Here is a 19,754-nt window from a genome sequence, read left to right on the forward strand (position 1 = left end):
CGCGCCTTCGCTCTGCAACTGTGGGAGGGCGTCGAGGAAGCGACCTCGCGACGCGGGCGCGCGTATTTGTGTACCGGCGCACGTGTCTCCTGGCCTCAGGAGACACGTGTCTAACTGACCCCCCCCCCCCACTTTTTTTTCACTCCTCAGTTTCCCAGCCGGCGTGCACGATAGAAAACCCCACCCTCCCCTCCCGGGAAAGAGAGTGTTAGTTCCTGCGTGAAGCGCCACCCTCGGCGTGGGGCGGTACAGAAGACGGGAAGGACCAGGCGCGGAGTCTCGCTCGCCTCAGGGGAGGCAATCTCCTTCTCCCTTAACTCGGTGTAGAAGCCCGCCCGTGTGAACGGGAGGAAAGCGGCTGTGCGCAGAAGCTGGCGGGGGAGGTGGAGAAGGCAGTCGGAGGAAGAGGAGGGGGGAGAGCGGGCGCTCGCTTCTCCTGTTGCCGGGGAGCTGGACGCCGCTTGCCCCGGCCCCGCGCCCCGCCGGGAGGATCTGCCGAGGGCGCCGGGGGGGAAGGAGGGAGGGAGGGGAGGGAGGAGCTGGATCCCGGGCGCCAGAGAGGAGGACAGCTAGGCGAGAGGAGGCGCGCAGTCGGTGCCCGTCCCGTCCCAGCGCCCCGGGGCGTCTCCGCTCCGCAAGATGCGCGGCAAGGACAGGAAAGAGAGCCTCTCCGACTCCCGCGACCTCGACGGTTCTTACGACCAACTAACCGGTGAGTTCCTCCCGGGCTGGCAGGGCGCTCGGCTCGGGGGCGCTGCGGGAAAGGGTAGCATCCCTCTAGCGGCAAACTACCTGGAGCAGGGTAGAGGTCCCGGGTCTAAAATGTTCCGTCTGAACTTCACACACGCACCAATGGCCCTTTGTGCGCCCTCGCCACTCTCTTGGGCGACCTGCAGTCCCTGTGCAAACTTCCACTTAGCCAAAGTGGGCGCTTGCTCGATGTCGACTTCGTCCCTTGAAATCTGGCCCCGTGGCTTACCTAGAACATGTTGGCTGGAGCATGTTGGCTGGAAGTGTGTGTGTGTGTGTGTGTGTGTGTGTGTGTGTGTGAATGCCGGAGAAATGAGTCTTCTTTATTTAGCGTTGGGAGATGCACCTTGCTCCAGACAATCAGAACTATTTGCTGCCTGGATTAGGTGTGGTGCCCCCTTTGCAAAACTAAAGGGAATTCTTGATGAACAGTCTCTCCCAACTCCCGTGTCCAAGTCAAGGCAACCTGGGTGAATGGACGGACCCACCTGAGAAAGGCAAGTGAGCACCTGGAAGATAACACAGAAGGGGGTTCATTTAACTCCCTTTGCCTACTCCAGACACCAAGGTAAAGCATCAAGATGCATCTCAGGTGTTTCTGGCTTACTAAGGGAAGGCATGCCCCCTGGGGCCTTTGTGGTTTCCCCACACCTGGAAAAGGGCCTAGTAGATAAGGAACCCCTTGCACAGGGGACTAGTAAAATCCCTCCAGAGGCCTGTAGCTCCCCATGGTGCTGGTTTTTGTCAAAGGCACTGGGTCCTCTGCTATAGCAGAGTAGTCCAATTTTCGCTGCGCCTGTTGCCCCTAAATGTCATTTAAGCAATTCAGTGCCTGCAAAATGGGCTCTTCACCCGCAGAGATGTGATGAAAGGAGATATTTTGAGCTGAGTAGGAATTCAAAGCCCACACAACTTTCCCATTTCTCCAGTGACTTTAACACGTCCATATGGATTTAAAATCAAAATCAAGTTAAAAATAGAGTGCCTCCCAGGCTGCAACCTTTGATTGCAGAGCCTGCTGGGGAGACGCAAGCATTGTGCTGCTAATTCTCTGCTGTCCAGGTAACAGCCTTGATTTCACAGTACCCTGTTCAGCAGGCAGATTTCCGTGTGCTCTTTTCATATGAAGGAAAGCGAGACACAGTTAGAAGCAGGAAATCTGTGCTTTCCAAAGTGAGCTCTGCTTCACAATTACTAGTGAAAATGAGTAATGCCTCTCCATTGTTGTTGCTGTTTCTGGATGTCATCATGGATTCATTCTCTGTCTCCTCATTTCCCTTTACAATTGGACAGAATTCTCTCTTGGAACTAAACTTCACGTATAAAGCTGCTGCAAAGGAAATAGGGGGTTATTCAATTCCGTTTTACTCAAAGGAATGAACATTACAGCACTAAGTTAAGATAATTGATTTCAGTGGGTCTACTCTGAATACAACTTAGTTGAATACCACCCAATATGTTTTGGTTTTTAAAGGGATTTGTCCAATGAATAGGCTTTGTCTTTTAAGTCAGTTGGTGTACTTGCTTCTGGTAGGTTGGGATCAGATCCTGTCCCTTCCATCTCAGTCACTTATGCTGCCCCATCGTTTTCAGGTACAACTTCATATTTCCTGCCTCATTTTAGGTCAACTGTCTCTTTGCCCCCACCCCACAGATCCTCTTGTCACCAACTCCCTTGAGTCATTCATCCCCATCTTTGTAGTCTCTTCCCAGACACAGCTGCTGTATGTGTCCTCGGTAGGCAGTTAGTCAGAAGACTAAACAAGAAATGAAGGGAACAGAACACTTGCTATGGAGCTAGTCAAACCATGTGGCTGAAGATCACATAGAGCTACTGTCACCTGCACTGAACGTGCAGCAAAATATGACCTCCCAGTAGACTTGCAAAGAAAGCGCAGTGGGGGCTGAGTTCTCCTTGTCTGACAGTGCTGTGCTGGCAACTGTCCCTTTATCTGCAGGGTGCCTCTGCAGACATCATGCGGGGCAGTGATGGGGACAAAAGGCAGGTCTGTTTGCTTCACTAGATTCAGGTCAGGGCTGCTGTGCAAGCCCACATTGTGACCTGACATACCCTGGTTGAACCATCTTTTCAAAGTTTCCTTAGGAATGTAATGAAGCACAGTGTTGGTCGTGTGTAGAGAATTCACTAGGCCTGATCAAAACAGGCTGAAGTCATTAAAAAGTTACCTTGTGTTGATGAGCATGCTAAGGATGGTTGTGTGAACTGGCACACAGTGAGAAGGCAAATAAAGTGCCTGGGCTTATCCACACTTTTCCTTGTCCCATTGCCTTCCCTTTAGCGCTCTTTGGTGCTCAATTGCAGCAAATGTCAGTTTGTTCTGATTTAAAGCTAAAGAGTGAATTTTCCCTGGGAAAGGAGTGAGGCAAGGGGAAAACTGCTCAGTCCTGTGCTTTCTAGGCATGGGGCAAGCGCAAGTGTGGATGTGCCCTCGGTGTCTGTGTGTGCACAGTGCTTCCAGACACACCTCATTCTGGAAGTGTCTGACAGCCTTAGCTATCCTGAACAGAATGACTTTGGCCTCGAGAGTACCTAAAAAGCATCATGATGTTCTGGCCAAGGATTGTATTCACATACATCACTGTGCCTGTGGCACCGAGCAAGATATTATTGGAATGCCAATAAAAATGCAATACACTTTCAGTGCTGCTGCTGGCTAACTCAGCAACAGCCCTATTTTTTCCAAAGGATGTTGGAAAGCATTCTTGAATCAATAATCTGGCTAGACCCTTTACTTAGTCCAATCTCATCTCCAAGTCATGCAGGTTTTACTTTCCTAGAAGAAACCACAGAATGGTTAAGCTATCACTTTGAGGTTGTCATACAATGTCCAAAGTTGGTCCACAGTGGATACGGATTTGACCCATCAGCTGTATCCAGTTTTGCACCCCTGAGTTATAGAGTGCAATCTTATTTCTTAGCCATTGGTTGCTATTCTAAAATTGTAGTCTTGAAACATTGGAAAGCAACTGTGCACAAGCAGCCTTCTCATTTCTGTGCAACTGTTTGTAATGCAGATCTGAGCAACTTTCAGAATGCCACTGCCACCACCACAATTCTTGATGAGTACCTTGCAGTGGGGTGAGGAACATGAGTTTAGACTCTTCTGTTTAGTGTCTGCAGAAGTGGGTGTCCAGTTTGGTTGCTTTCCACATTGCTTTCCACCATTGCCACCTGGAAATCAAAACCCTATAAAAAGCACCTGAAGCCATCACAAATGCTACAAGTTGCTGCTTTGTGTGAGGAAGAGGGTGAATTCTGGGCACAGAAGTGTAGGAATATAGGAAGCTGCTTTATAATGAGCCGGACTATTTGCCCGTCTAGCTCTGTGCTGTCTGCACGGATGTGCAGTGGCTCTCTGGGGTTTCAGATAGGAGACATTTCCAGTCCTATCCTACCTAGAGATGCTTGGGATTAAACCTGGGGTCTTCTTCCTTCAAAGCAGATGCCCTGTCACTGAGCTACGGCCCATTCTTCTGTCATACAAATCTGAACCTGAAAATGAAGTATTAGACCCTTGCTGTTGCTGTTATTCTGATCTGTTCCACTGTTGTAGCCACCCGTATCAAGGCCAAGTTGTACTTGGAGTAGGCCCATTGAAATGAAGTCAGGACCAATAATTTCTGTGGGTCTGCTCTGAGGAAAACCTTGTTGAATTCTACCCAGTAGATTTAACAAGAGATGGTGGCAATATGACAGAGGCATCACTGACTGCAGCATACATGTATTTCTTTCGTCTCACTATGGTTCTGGTGAAATGAGTCCTGCAGCTTCTTGAAGCACTGTAAATACATGTGAAACGTCTTCAGTCATAAACAGCAGCAAAGCACTATCTCCCACCCCACTCAGTTTGTAAAGTCTTCTCCACTCAAGTGTCTTCCAGATGTTTTGTACAACGATGATCATCCCATCAGCTGTACTAACTGGAACTGAGGAAACTCATAGCCCAAAATATCTGTAGGATACCCAGTTGAAGAAGGTTGGAGTATGCTATGGGCAGATGTGGCCCGCTCATGCGGCCTTACATTTCCGCTAAAACCATTGGCTGGCTTTGCCTCATTACGCCCCCAGCATGGACCACAAACACTTTGTGACTGGTTCTAACCACACTGCACTGTTTGTGATTTATTTCACAACTCACAAGGTGCCTCTTGTGAAATAGGCAGAAATGTGAAATACCGATTGGAGATTAATCACAAGTTCTGGTGGTTCATGATTTTAAAACATCAGACCTGCCAGGGATAAAGATGTAGTTGATCTCCCATTCTTGGTAGCACCTACTTTCTGGTCACCATTTTGCCTCATCCATACCTTGCTTCCCCCTGAGCCTCCATCCAGTAGGCTTCTCCTCGCAAATCCTTTGCCACGTTGTTGACGCAGAACAGCTGTTGTGCTCAACCCCAGAGACAGCTGCATTTTGGCAGCGGGTGAATGATCACTATAGAAACAGCCTACATTGTGCTTTGGGACCCTGTCAAGGCATAAATTTACTTCACTCCATTACAGTGACAGGTAAAGAACTGCAGTAACTCATATTGCCTCTTCCAAGCCACCTACTGGGGAATGCCAAGCATATTAATGTATATGATCGCAAAGTAGCATCTGGCCTGATCCCCCTACAGCCCACAGAGGGGTTGTGATTAAAAACCCTTTCAGCATGAAATGTAAGGCCACGCAGGCAACCTGGTCCTGTCAGTGTGAGGGAGGAGAAAGCGAGGTGTGATGATCGCCCTCAACTATTTGTCTGCCTGGGGAAAAGACAACGGAGGCTATGGTATTTTAACAACTTTTGGCATTTCATACGCTGTGTGGCTACCAGCGAGCTTTAAGCCCTGTAGGAGGCAACAGTATGAGCCAGAATTCTTTTCTTATCTATCCAAATAGCACACGTTGAGGTCTCCCCTCTTTTTTCTACAGAAAACAGCTTATTGTCTGGCCTGAATATGAGCGATCTGATTGTTGTGCATACAGTATACATAAACAGCACGTAAGATGTGTGTGCATGCGTGCGGTGGAGTACGATTGTGTGTGTTATGTTGCAAGTGGTGTGTGCATGAGGCAGAATTAGTGTGTGTGTGGAGGTGCCTCCCCTTACATTCCCCCCATCTTACCCCACCCCCTTCGAGTTCTTTTGCTTATGCTGACACTCTGATATAGATTTTGCTGCTGGATTTTGACACCCTGTTTGTCTTTGTTAACATAAAATCTTGTAAATGTCTGCCTTGAGCGGGCTAATTTCATCCCCAAAGGTCCATGGGCATATTGGCCCCTGTATGCAGGAGCCTCCCCACCACCACCCATTTGGTTTTATGGTGGAGACTACTCAGAGTAAGTGGGTAGAAAAGCCGATCTGGACCAGACTGAGCCCAGTGGCATGAAATTTCCAAGGACAAGTATTTTGCCCTATAGGGATGCTGCACCTTATGCTGTTTGGGTCCATATATACTGCATGTCACCCCTTCTCTCTGTGCTGTGCGCATTAATTAAGTCTCTCTCTCTCTCTCTCTCTCTCTCTCTCTCTCTCTCTCTCTTGCTCTCCTGGCTTGGAAACTCCCTTGTTTTAGGCTGATTAATTGAATCTGATTTGTGACTGTTTCACCTGGCTCTGAGTCAAGATGAGGTGGTGGTTTTTGTGATGCGCAGGTGTATGTGTGCAGCGAAGTGCCTGGGGGCTGCTGTTGTGGTACAAAGCAGATGGCTTGTGGGGGATTTTGAGGTGCTGAGCAGAGGCTGGTCCAAGTCAGCTGGGCTTGTCTCCAAGAGGACGTGGACAGAGGGTGAACAGGGCCTGTGTGCCAAAATCTGTGCTTTTGGAGAGGGTCTGAGGAGCCACTGGCAAAGCGCTGGTGCCAGCAGCCAAGCTGAAGATGGGTTGGAAGGGGTTGTCTGGGGCTCTTTTTTTCCAACTTGTGGCTTAATTTAATTTCATCTGAAAAGATGGTTTGGTGCAGATTCTGGAAGGACAGAACAAAGGACAGACGTTGTCTTTCTTAGCCTGCCTAGTGAAGCCCCATTGACGGGATTGGTTTTGCAAAATGCTGCAGGGTTTCAACCTGCACACGTTAATCAGCAACTCGGGAGAAATTCTGAATTAGCAGAATGGACCATTTTCTTGTTGCCATCACCTGTGCAAAATGAGGTTTTCATGCTGCTTGTGTCTTAGGGCTGTTACAGGAGTGCTAGTGTGCTCCATTAGTGTGCTGCTTGCAGTCACATTTCCCAGCTGGGTCCACTCCAGATGTTTTGGACAACAGGCATGCTGGCCGAAGCTGTAGTTGAAAACACCTGGAGGGACCTTGGTTGGGGAAAACACTGGATTACAGTTTTGAGCCTGATCATATTATGAAGGCAAGAAGATTTCTAAGCATCCAGAGGGGCTTTCGGACATGATGCACAGTGACACTTGGGTACCACTGGGGCTTCACTAGTGCAGGAGCCAGGAAAACCAAAGAACTGCAGCTCAGGATAGTGGAGCTATAATAAAAGCAACAGAAAAGGTAGTCCTGGGGTAGTTTGAGGTGGTCTGACGGGGCTGATCCAGCTCCCAAATACTGGTCCATCCAGATGGGAACATTCCTTAGTGCCTGGTTCATGTTTGGGTGCTTACAGACTCCATAGCACCCCAGATCTTGGTCATCTTTGTGATACTCTTTATGTTATTTCACGGGGGTGGAGCCTGGAGGAAGACAGAGCCACAACAGGCCTCAGTTTGATCCCAACCTTTCGTGAAGCAAGCTGCTAACACAGAGCTGTCTATGGTTCAGCAACATCTCAGCCTTGCCTGGCTTCCTTCCTTTTCATAGGTTCCAGCAGTGGGCCAGACATAGGTGGTCTCTTCCTCCCTACCTTTGGATGGGTGGGGGGCTCTTTTGGGGGAAATTCTGAGGGACCCTTCGGCCAGGGCCAAATCCAAACCTTTGTCCTCTGTTGGCTGTGTGCTAGACACCCCCCTTGCCTTTCAGATGCAAGCAAGTCATCTCACCTAACTGGACTGGAAGGGAAGCGAAAGTAAGCAGAGAGCCTGGATCAATCTAGCCACTTGGGATGAATTCCTGAGCGGTTATCATTTTGGACGATCAGGCAGTGGTGTAGCCATAGGCGCCGACTCCATGGGGCTTGAGGGGGCTCGAGCCCCCTCAAAAAATTTTTTTTGGCGGCTCAGCCCCCCCAATAATCTCGGGCGCCCTTCAGCAGAGCGCCGCCGCCGTCCCCCGCCTCCTCCCCACCTGCTCCCTCGCCAGCCAGCCAGCCAGCCGCGCGCCCTAGCCGGAGAGCCCCGGCCGTCCCCCGCGAGATTAGGGAATCCCCGGGGGCGGGGGCTCCTGCCTCTAGCCCCAGGTTTCCCGCATATCAGCTGTTCCGGAGCTGATTGATAGGCGCAGCACGCTCTCCCCTATACGCTCACGAGGGGGCGGCGCCACTTTATTTGCATATTCATGAGCTTATTTGCATATTCATGAGCTTATTTACATTTCACGAGCTTTCCCGGGCCCCCCCAATATTTTTTATAAGTCCGCGTCCCTGGGTGTAGCGTGGGTTGTCAGCACCCGGGGCAAGGCAAGTAATTCGCGCCCCCTAACCCGTGAGCCAGGTAGGGGCAGAGAGCTGCGAGCGTGAGCGCGCCCCCCCCAGATGTTGCGCCCGGTGCGGCCGGCCCCCCCTGCACCCCCCACACTACATCACTGCGATCAGGAAGATATAAAAGGAGTTTAGAGCATAGTAAAGGACATCCAAAGTGCTCAGCTAGAAGCACAAGGAATGGTTCCAAAGAAAATAAGGTGCAGATGCTGTGTGGGGGGTTCTGGTGCCAACATTGCACCCTCCCGTGGGTGAAGCGCATCAGCTGCTCAAGAGTCTGGGATTCCCCATATTTGCCATATGGATGGATTAGGTGATCAGAGCTTGGCAGTTAGGTATGAGCGCTTGTGTGGCTTATGGGCTCCTGGGAAGGAGCAGCCCACCCCCACGCTCTCCCTGTTCGCAGACATATCCAAGCGGAGCTGTCACCTGCTGTGTCGCAGAAACTCAGAATCCATGCAACAACAATGAAAGGCTAGACGGGGGGAAGCATTAAAAATCATTCTTAGCCCGCCATCACTCAAACTAAGGATGGAAGGTAGGAATGGTTTGGGTTGCAAAGGAGAGGGAAGTACCATTCCTGACCTGCTAAGAGATGTGGCTACTCAGCTGGGTTCCAGGTGGTCCTTTCCTGCATATGCGCTCCCTGAAAGATACTAATACCCCTGCGGAGTTATTTCTTAAGAGCTCAAAATGAGATTAATAAAATGAAGATTACCCGTTGGGGAAGGTTGGGACAGGGGAAAGGCAAGGCAGATTGGCCCAGCTTTTCCGATAGGCTGGAGTTTCTCCCCCTCCTGCTTTCCTTTTTATCAGCAGTGATTTCATTAAGCAAAGTGCTTTCACTTTGGTTTAAGGCAGATTGCTACACTGAGAAGCTGGTGATTAATCAGCCGGGTCTGGTGGCTTTCTCCCTTCTTAGGAATTGTAGGAACAAAGCTACGCAGCAGGGGCTCTGGGGCTTTGAGGGGGTCGGGACACAATTTTGGATAAACTCCATGGCCTTCCTGGTCTAACGTCTTGGTTTACATGGAAACTTGGGACCTTGTTATCCCCACTAATCAGCAATTATCTGTAGGCAGTAGCACCTCAAGGACGATCCATCTGCAGGAGAGCCAACCACCGGTGCCTAACACGACAGCCATATAAAATCAGGATCCAAGCCATGCAATCTTCTTCTCCTGGCTTTTTCTGGGCACTGGCAATTTGCGCTGTTTAAAACTGCCTGCATCTGGTAGATTATTCCATTTTAATTGTACAAGCTAGAAGGGGCCAACAAAGCTAGGGAGGGCCGGTGGGCATGATCCCAACTAAGTCCTAGGTGACTTGTGGTGCAGCGCTTTCTCCATCTTAGGCTGTGTACACATTACCGGTTAAAAATGCATCGGGGTCCTCCTTTTCTCAACTCAGATCAAAGCTGGTTTGTGGGGAGACACATCCAAACACAGTATCTCATGAGAAACAGCATGATAGGTATGGACTGTCGCTCATGTTGCCCGTACATCACTGCATTGGGAGTGCTCTGCACACAGAGTGAATGGGAGGGTGTACACAGGGCTTTTGTTTCTCATCTGTTAAATGGGAGTAATAATTACCTAGCCTATCTGCAGGGTTCTTGTGTGATTAATGAACGAAAGACGGTGAAGCAGTGAAGTTGCTGGAAACCCCAGGAGGGGAGAGTGCTCTTGTGCTCAAAGTTCACTGGCTGGTTTCCCATGGGCATCTGGTTGGTTGGGGTGAGAACAAGCTGCTACACTAGATGGGCCATTGGCCTGATGAGAATAGCCAGCTGGGGTCTCACATTGGCTAAGCAGCCGGCTCTTCCTCTCCTCTTAATGTGCAAAATGTGCTAGTGCGCCTCCCATTCATGCTCAGATTGTGCGTAGGGCTTAACTGCTCTCCAGGCTAGGAAGAAAATGAGTTACTTGCCAGGATAAAATGGAAATAATGCAAAATGTGTACATTTCTCAGTTGATGCAAAAGTAAAATTGGCCTGAGAGCGAGGGTTTAGGATAGCGCTGAAAAGGGAGGCAGGGTCAGTATTGTGCAGCTGGAGAAAATCTGACCAGGGTGCAAAGGCATTGTGTTAATGTTGTGATTTCTGAAAACAGGCAGTTTATATTGCTCTCTGTTTGCTGCGACATCATGTCTGGCCTTTCTTGCCCTTTGGCACAGATATGTCTCACCAGAAAATTAAAAGGTCTTGGGCTGCGAGTCCCAGTTTTCTCACTATCAGTGTGGCATTTGGTAACAAGGTACTTTCATTCCATACAATGTCTCTGTTAACAGTTATCTGCCTGATTCTCTACACAGAGATGGGTTGGAGCTCTCTTTTTAAGAATCTGGGTGAGACATTCACAGTAAGGAATGTTGTGAGTTGCTTCACTGCCATAATGCATTTGGTTTGCTTTGAGCACGCAGAAACAAAAAGCATGATATATCAACAGTGAACTCCTCCTCTGTAGCCAAAACAGTAGCATCCACGCACAAAAGGAAGGTATCACCAGACATTGGGGGAGCCGCAATGTTTGCAGAAGTGCAAAAAAGTAATTTTTTAAAAACCTAAAGGGATGGGGAAATTAAAAAAACAGCCCATTGAGGATTGACAGAGGTGGAGGGATAGAATATCCTGGAACAAGGTATGGGTTGCTGCTTGAATCCGGAATAGGAGCGTTCCACACACTGCAACATTTTGTTGCAGCCCCCCCCCCCAAGACTTCATCTGCTTCCTGTTCTTCACTTCTCTCAGCCGCACACTTTCATTTGGTGGTATATCTTGACTGTGCCAAGAAGGACGACTTGGCTCTCCTCCTCCTCCATTATCTTAGGCATTGTACTTAGGCATTACCCGCTCTGTGTGTGCATCTTCGCTCTGCCCTAGTTTTGACTGATGTTGTGGTTGGAGGTGGGGGAAGGCAACAATAGTGCTGTTCCCTCATTTTTGCTGGTCTTACAGTGAAGCACGCCAGGGGTTTTCCCTCCTGTTCCCCTCCCTGCATTGATCTGCCTGGCCAAAACTCAGAAGTGAGTTTTGCTGGCTAATTTGTCTTCATATTGTCAGCTACAACTGCAGAGGCCAGAGCCGTTTGTCTCTTCATTCAGGGGAGGCTCTCTGTAACAAAAGCGTGGTGAACCCTGACATAGATGCACCTGTAGAATTGTGTCCTCTTATGGGTGCCTCTTTCTGACAACCCCCCTTTACTGCCCTTAATGGTCGTCCCCCCCCCAGTTCTTTCTCAGGGCTCGTCTGCACTTCATCTGCACAGCGCTGGGTTTGTAGGGTTTACTCCATCTTTACACGGCACAGCCGGCTGTTGTAATGCTGCAGATTCTGAGAGGATCTTGTGTTTGCACAACAGTGAGCTCTCCTGTGCCAGAAAGGCTGCTCTGGGCTCCACTGAGGTTTCCTTCCTCCACCCACTGGCAGGTATTGCGCTTGCCAAGGCAGTCATGCAGATCATCCTTTATTATCCTTTTTCAAAGTTGCATGTGGGATTGTGGCATTGTGCAAAATGCATGAATAAATCTTTCATGGAAATGGGCAGTGACACAAATCCGTAGTCATCCAGGAGGTTCTGCAAAGCAGGCAGCAGTTGGGCTTGTTTGGGCGGACAGTCTCTTCCCATACTATGAAAGAAAATGGATAGTCAGCACAAGGAAAGCCAAGGCCAGGTGAAATTAGGATCACCTGGGAAATACAGAGAACTGGACTATCAGGAAATTATTGAAATCCTAATCACAAAGAGTTTGAACAGTGTCCCACATAACCTTTGTGGAGCTTTAAATAGATTTTATTTTATTTTTATTTTATTTTATTTTATTTATTGCAATGCATTGCATTGCAAACCACTCTGTGGGGATTTCTTTATCCCGAAAGGCAGCCTAAATACTTTAATAAATAATAAATCAATTCATTATAAATGAAATTGAATTTAGATTCACAGTATAAGCACAATTTAAATCAGACTCATGCCAGCTACATTACTGCCCTGGAGATGTTTGGGTTGAAAGGCAGAATACTAATTCAATTAACAACGCCAACAACAACCTTTTTACAGGCATATGTCAAGGGCTCAGCACCTCCTTTTAAGTATTTGAATCCGTTACGTTTACATGGATATTTCCCCAGCTTCTAATAACATTTGCTCTCTTCTCTCATAGGATTTTCATACGTTTCTGGTGCTCTGTTATAGATTATTTTTAGAAAATGCTTGTATTTTTTTAAAAAAGCACAATATATACAACAATGTACAATTTAATAACACATAAATTAAACTAAGTCATTATTATATTGTAAATTAATCTGAAATAATCTTAATTCTTCCAGCATCATGTCTCTGTATAATAAATTTAGGATCAATGTTGTATTCTAGATTTAAAATGATGATTCAGTACATAAATAGAGAGGCAAAATTCAGAGCTTACTAGCAACCACCTTTTTAGGTTTTCTGTAAACTGGGGAAGACATCCATGTTGGAAGTTCAATTCCTTGCTTAGCCATGAAGCTCAATGGAAATTGCCTTGCTCTTGCCCTCTCTAATCTGCTTCATGGGGTTGGTACAAGGATAAATAAAATAAGAAATGTACAAAAAAAAGTTGCTGAAAAATGTTGTTGTTGTTCCTACTGCTGCTGCTGCTGCTGCTATTGGCAAGCCTGGTTAGAAACCGGTCATGTTTTGCATCTGTATGTGAGCTTCTTTGAAACTTCCAGTCTGTTTCCCAGTTCCTCTGTGCACTTTCCACTTTGACCTGTGTTTCAGGTTCTGAACTGCTTTGTGCAAATGAAGTTCTTTGGCCCCTCAATTCACAGTCATGGGGAATTTAAAAGTAGCTATAAGTAGATGAAATTTACAGGTACAGAGCCATTCAAGAGTGGATGAAGCCTGCCAAATTGCAGGCAAATAGGTGCAGGAGCTTTTTGTGAGGGAAATGAAAGGAATTCACTTGCCTCTAGAAATCAGGTGAGGTGTTTCTTGCTTTTTTAAAGGCTTAAAATGAAAAAGTGACGGAGTGGTGTGTATTGTTGCTTGTATATTTTTTATTTTAAAAAAGACATTGTCGCCCCAGCCTTTCTTTCCAGCACTTGCTTCTTTTGACAGGCCTTCCAGGCATTCAGTAGGCCTTCCTGTGAGACTCTATGCAAAATGTTGCCTGCAGAATTCTGAAGAGCTCTTGAGTTTTGTTTAGCTGTTTGTTAAACCAGAGCAATGCAGGGTTTTCTTTTTTAAAAAAAGCCCATAAATGAAGCTTTTAACTTTATTTTTAAAAACACCCTCCTCTGCCTTGGTTTAACAAAAAGCAATCCAGAGAATATTCAATCTAGACAGGAAATGTTTTGGGTGGCCTCTCTTCTTGTAAGGCCCCTGTACCTAGAGATTCATAGGGAAACGTAGAGCCATAAGGTACAAAAACAACAGAGCAACATGCGGTCCAACCTGGGAAGTGATTATGATAAACTTTGACTCATGGGGTGGCAGTAATGGGGGCAGAAGACATCCAAATCAACCTTCACCACCTCATTATTTGGCCTCCACCTCTAGTCTAGAACAGGGGAATGAACAATCATGATGGTGGACCCAAAGCCAGTTTGTGATGACAGCTGCGCATCCTGTCAACATGCATACAAGAGGCTTGGTGTATGGATGAAATCAGTGTGGGCTCACTGGAAACTGCCACATTCTGAAAGGAAAATGAGGTCTTAGACATCCCTTTTCCAGTGTCTTAATTTCTGCCCCATTTAGTCGGAAAATTGGGGTTTGTATTCCCACATTATTATTTTAGACTTTACAGTTCTGATCTCATCTCCGCTCAGAAGTATACAGTGAGGCAGGCCAAGTAGCAAAAGGGCAATGGGCTTTATGACTTGACCAAGGACCTGAGCTTTTCTCTGCCACGTCCAAGCCCAGCAGTCTCACCGATGCACCATCCCGGCTTGCACTGTCCCTTTTATGATGCCCCAGTGAAAGCAACCTCACTGACTGCCAACCCAGCAATGTTCTGAAGCATCCCATGAGTTCAGTTTTCTTCTAACACTGTATAAGGAGGTTTACTTAAACCATGAAGGTTCCTTACAGTTATTATTTTAATAAATTTTTCATTGTGCCTTTGCTCCCACCGCAACTTAAAAAGTTATCATACATTCCACCTTTGAACCTCAGCTGCTGAAAGAACAGCAGGGGGAACTGTGGAAGAGGAAGGACTTGATAATGGTGAGAAGTTCTGGGAAGCAGAGTGCATCTAGTCCTGTAGAAACTGGGGACTGAGATGCAGAAACAAGTGTGTGTGTTTGTATAGATGATAGATAGATAGATGATTGATAGATAGATAGATGACAGATAGATAGACAGCTCTGAGATAGATAGATGATAGATAGATAGATAGAGAGCTCTGATTACTCTGCACAGAATATGGTGACTTCCCAGTGATCTCTTTTCTGGGCAACTCAATGACAATCTGACGTTGTTTTATTTAGTTTTTTGAGCATGTTTGTCCTTCACGTCCCATTAAAGCTGATTGGCACAGCTGAGCCTCTATAAACAAGTAATGAGATTCCTGCTATGGCCTGGCTGTTGGAGTTTCTTAAAGGGGAGCAAGAGAAGCAGGGAGAGGGGTTTTGTTTTGTTTTGAGCCCAGCACAGCCACATGAAAATGCTCTACTGCAAACATACTGACCCAGCACTTACATTATGACTTTGATGATCAGCGGAAGTGATGCAGAACTTAATGCAAGGTGATAGCTTTATCCCTTTATTCTGACAAGTCCTTTTGTTAGTTTTTAATATCTGTATTCCGTTTTGCACATTAAGAGGTTTCCCACCCCCCAACATTTACTTATTCATATAGCATCATCAGTGTGCATGGTGCTTTGCATAGTACACAGCACCAGGTCCCTTCCCTCAAAGATTTTGCAATCTAAAATTCAACATGCACGAAAAAAATAGAGGAAAGGGAGACAGGGGGAAGTAGGGAAGTAATATGTGGATGTTTCTCTGTTGTACTGGCTGAGACAGAATTACAGACAAAGTTAAAGTAGGGCAGAGGAATAAAACTTTTATAACAAACCTTTGATCTTATTATTATCCACTCAGATTTTGGCTTGTTCCTCAAACATTACCCAAGCTGCTTCTTTTGAACCCAGTTTCTTTCTTCTTCGTTTGCCTGTAGTAAATATTTCAAGGAGATATTGATCCCTTCGTATCTCCTTAACTTGCTTAATGCACTCCATTGTGGTCTGTAGTTTGCTCAGCATAACCACAGTAACCTAACAGAGCAATCCTATGCATGTCTTCCCAAAAGTTAGTCCAATAGAGCTCAATGGGACATACTCTTAGGTAAGGCAATACAGGATTGCAGCCCAAATCTGGAAATGCTAACTCTCTCTCTTTCATTTTGATCTGGAATAAACCTGAATTTGCTCCTACCATTGGATCAAAAGTCTTGGGAAACTTTTTGCCATTTTCCCCCTGTGTTGATCATTAACTTCACTGTAAGATTTTGAAAGAGTTTTAAAAGATTTAGACAAGAGTCTTCCAGAACGAGATACATTCAAATACTTCAATATCCTGGATATCTCCTTGAGCCTTTGGCTCTGAGCTTAAAGTTACTGTTGCTAATTAATTCTGCTTATGAATGAGCAGAGCAGAATATCTAAATGTCTGACTGGCCTTATACTCCACTGAGAATCAAACCTGTCTCTGTATAATGAGTATTTCTTGCACATACAAATGAAAACCAATAAATCTGGGTTTGGGTCCTGTTGATTTCATATCCTGATACTATTTATAATTTCTGAAGAATAGACTTAACTGGAATGGGAGTGAGCAAAAACAACATAACGGCTCATCAAATTGGGTTTGGTTGTTAAGTTTGTTTAACTGAACATGTAGCATTGATTCTAATGATGCTGAGCTTCCAAATCTTAAATGTATTTTGAAACACTTTAATAACACTTTAAAAAATTCAGACATATTTACTATCTGTCATATTGTGATTTGTGTTGTGAACCGTCCTGAGATCTGCGGGATTAGGGCAGTATACAATTTAATATATTTTTAAAAAAATATATGTACCATCCAGACACGCCCCCAAGAGCTGGAATTGGCTGCCAGTTCCTTCCATGTTTCCACATGGTGGCAAACAGTGTTTCCTGTCATCTAACGTGAAAGGTGTCACTTTAATAAGAAGCTCTAGACCATGGCTGGGAACACGTAAGCTTAATCAGACTAAAACTGTGGGGTTTTAATGAGAGCTGTCTTTTCGGAGACGTTCTGCGCTGATGGCATTTTTGTAAATAATCTGTGCACTTGACATATCTTGAGTCAGGAAGTGCGTTAGAGCCAAGCTACACATGACCTTAAATGCATCTTTGCTTTTAACAGCGCCGCTTTTAATAAATGCAAATAGCATTAGCCAAAGAGGGGCGGGGGATAATTATCACAGCATGGGATGTGATTAAACCCTTTCCTCCCCTGCTTTGGTCTTGAGTAAGATCCATCTTCTGAAGCTGGAATTTGTACTGGGAAGAAATCCCCCCTTCCTGATCCATTCCTGCTGTGGTTCCAAAAGTTATCAGCCCTCTCATCACAGCAGATGCTCTTTGCATTTTCCAAAAACCTGAAAGTTGTATTCAAAGACATATTAATAACCCATGTAGATTGGCCCTATGTGCTTAAAGAGGGACAACAGATAGGATTTCCTCAGCAAACAATGCCTTCTGCTTCTAGGCATGTACCTCCTATCTTTTATTATTTTGACTAGGGAAGACTTCTGTTTATAACCGTGTAAAATTACCCAACTATCACCTTTATTGAAACATGATGATCATGTTAATTTTAATTACAGGCAAGCAATTAATTATAATTAATGGGCTAAAGCAAGCTGTACTTTCTGAGAACCCTATTCTATCCATTTGTGTAATCCACAGAAATGCCTGATCCTGCCTGGAATCCCAATGCATTCCTAAAGGTCACTGCCTCCCTGCCACTAGCTTGCAGATTTGGGCTGCATGAAGTCAGGTTCTGCTCAGTTCTCCTTCTTGTTTCCAGTACGTTGGAGGCAGACACAGATCCTGCACTGAAATTTGAGGAGGATTGTTCTAAAACCGAGCAGAGGCAAGAGAAGGCCCTCTACTTTTGAAAAACATTTTAGATCCTCATTATGCCACAAACTCTGTCCCGTGAGAGAAGGTGTCCAGGGCAGATAATGACCCCTTTTTCCAGTGCTTGCTTCCACAAAAGATTGTGCCCAGCGGCAGAGAATAGCAACTGGCCTCCACCCAAGACTTCTAATCTCTGATTCTGTGACTGCAGTCCTGTGCATGCATTCTTGGGGAATATGCCCCATTGAACTCTGCAGGACTTAGAATCATAGAATTGCAGAGTTGGAATGGGCTCCATCTAGTCCAGCCCCCTAAATCAGAAATCTCAACTAAAGCATCCATGACAGAGGCCATTCAACCTCTTCTTGCTTCTGAGTAAACATGCATAGGAGCAGGCAGTGCATTTCCGGCAATATTCATCATATGTCAGGAGTTCTGATGGTGCTTCCTGCTTGGCAGGGGGTTGGACTGAATGGCCCTTGTGGTCTATTCCAACTCTATGATTCTATTCTAATATGATCACGAAATGTGGATTAGCGACCACCTTTTTTTCACTTACTCAAAGGGCTTAAAGAGTGGCAAAAGTGGGAGTTTTCCTGGCTGTTCCTAATAGTATTGAGAAGATGGATCTGCACAAGGGAGAATGGGCTTGGTTAGCAAATCTCGAAAGGAAAACGGTCAGAGGCACAAATGTAGGAGAGCCAGACTGATTGTAGAAATGTATGCCGAAGAATCTTTTAAAAAATACTTTTAACAGTACACTGTTCCTTCACAGCCATGGATGTGTGAATGAACACTTGCAAAACGGACACAGACTGTTTTGCCTGTCCCTCTTTAGGAAGGGGGCCAGAAATAGTTTGTCAGTGGAATGATATCAGGTTGGCATCGTTACCCCAATGCACAGACCTCTGGATGCTGCAGCAGGCTATAGACCCACCATTGCTTGCAAGTATCTCTGCACATTCATCTGTGGAGCAGGCTGGGTGGGGGGCTCCAGAAATTAGCTTGAATTTCTATCAAAAAGAAACTTGGGAAGCATTACTTTACTGTCACCTGCTTGTTTGCTTGGCCTCACATGTCTCTGTGTAGTCTTTGAGGGTCCTGTGTTGCACAGAGTCACATGCACGACTTTCTAGGGCTGCCCTCAGCCACCTGATTAAATTTGGGCATCAATAGATTTGAAGTATACGCATGACTGAGCAGCCTCCTTGCCTGATGCGAAGCAGCGGTAAGGAGACGCTGAGAGCTGGGAGGTCAGTGGAAATTACTTTCACTGCCTCCACACTCTCGGCAGCTGTGGCAAATTTGCAAATAAATGGTTGGTTTTTCTTTACCCCTAGAGGAGGTCTGGGAGGATTTGGGGTGGGGCTCCCTGGGGGCTCAAATGTCTCTTTGCAGCAAGACCTATCATTCTGTTTTCACCAGAGCTTCTCTTTTAACTGGATTAGGCGAATGAGCTGCTATTTGGATAATCGCTTTGCTTCCCTTTAGATTAAATTTTTTAAAATTACATCGTGTAGGGGAATTAAAACAAAAACAAAAACCCTAACCTTAGGTACGTTTGCAAAGCAGTAATCCCAGCAGCCTTATGACTGGCGGGACCCAGCATTTCCTCTGCTCCACAAACTGCTCTCACTCCTTCCCCTCTCCCCCGCTGCCTCTGACACCGCTGAGAAGTTGCTGGGAGAGAGTGTTGCTAATTCCCTATTCAAGCCAACTTGCTCGCTCTTAATTTTCTCCAATGAAATGTCAATGAATTTTAAATGCTGTGAGTTCTGGTGACGGCAGACAGAGTTCCCCTGGGAGGGGAGTGAGCGCTCGCTCACAACAAGCCTGCTGCAGCAGTAAAAGCAAAGGAAACTGCCAGTCCAGCCCAAGGGGGGGGGGCTGCAAACCCCAGCACTGGCTGCCAGTTGAGGGCACTTGAGCATGCAGAATGGAGGCCTTCCAGCAGAGGGCAGCACAGACAAGGGCTGGTTGGAAGCCAGTCTGAAAGTGCAAGTGTCCCTCTTCCATGCCTTTGTGCCATTGACAGTTCAAGAACAGCTTGCCTATACTGTAGAGGCCAGTGGCACTGAGAGAAGTCTCTGTGGGTCACTTCAGATGCTCTGTCCTATATAGAAATCTGTGTAGTGGACGGGATCTTTAAAAAGGCACATGTAGGCAATCTGTCTCACTGTATGCATATACTTGGTACATACAGTGAAATGGACAAGTTATAATAATTACAGTACATTGCAAATGACTACATGAAAGCAACTTGCACAGGAAAGGCAGTTTTAGAAGTGTGCCTGGGATTGGAGGAGCTGC

At 46.3% G+C, this 19,754-nt stretch overlaps 1 protein-coding gene across 2 annotated transcripts in view; it reads left to right on the forward strand.

Annotated features, from left to right (window-relative positions):
• Positions 1 to 19,754, forward strand: part of KCNIP2 (potassium voltage-gated channel interacting protein 2) — a 106,507-nt gene continuing 86,753 nt past the window's right edge. Inside the window, exon 1 of one of the 2 annotated variants that reach the window (XM_082223466.1) lies at positions 1 to 712. In XM_082223466.1, coding sequence (XP_082079592.1) covers positions 640 to 712 — 73 coding nt within the window. In that variant the 5' untranslated portion in view covers positions 1 to 639. The remainder of the gene's footprint in view (positions 713 to 19,754) is intronic. The other variant, XM_082223463.1, reaches the window with a different exon arrangement.

Source organism: Podarcis vaucheri (assembly GCF_965113315.1).
Source record: "Podarcis vaucheri genome assembly, chromosome: 5".
In the NCBI taxonomy this organism is placed as follows: domain Eukaryota; kingdom Metazoa; phylum Chordata; class Lepidosauria; order Squamata; family Lacertidae; genus Podarcis; species Podarcis vaucheri.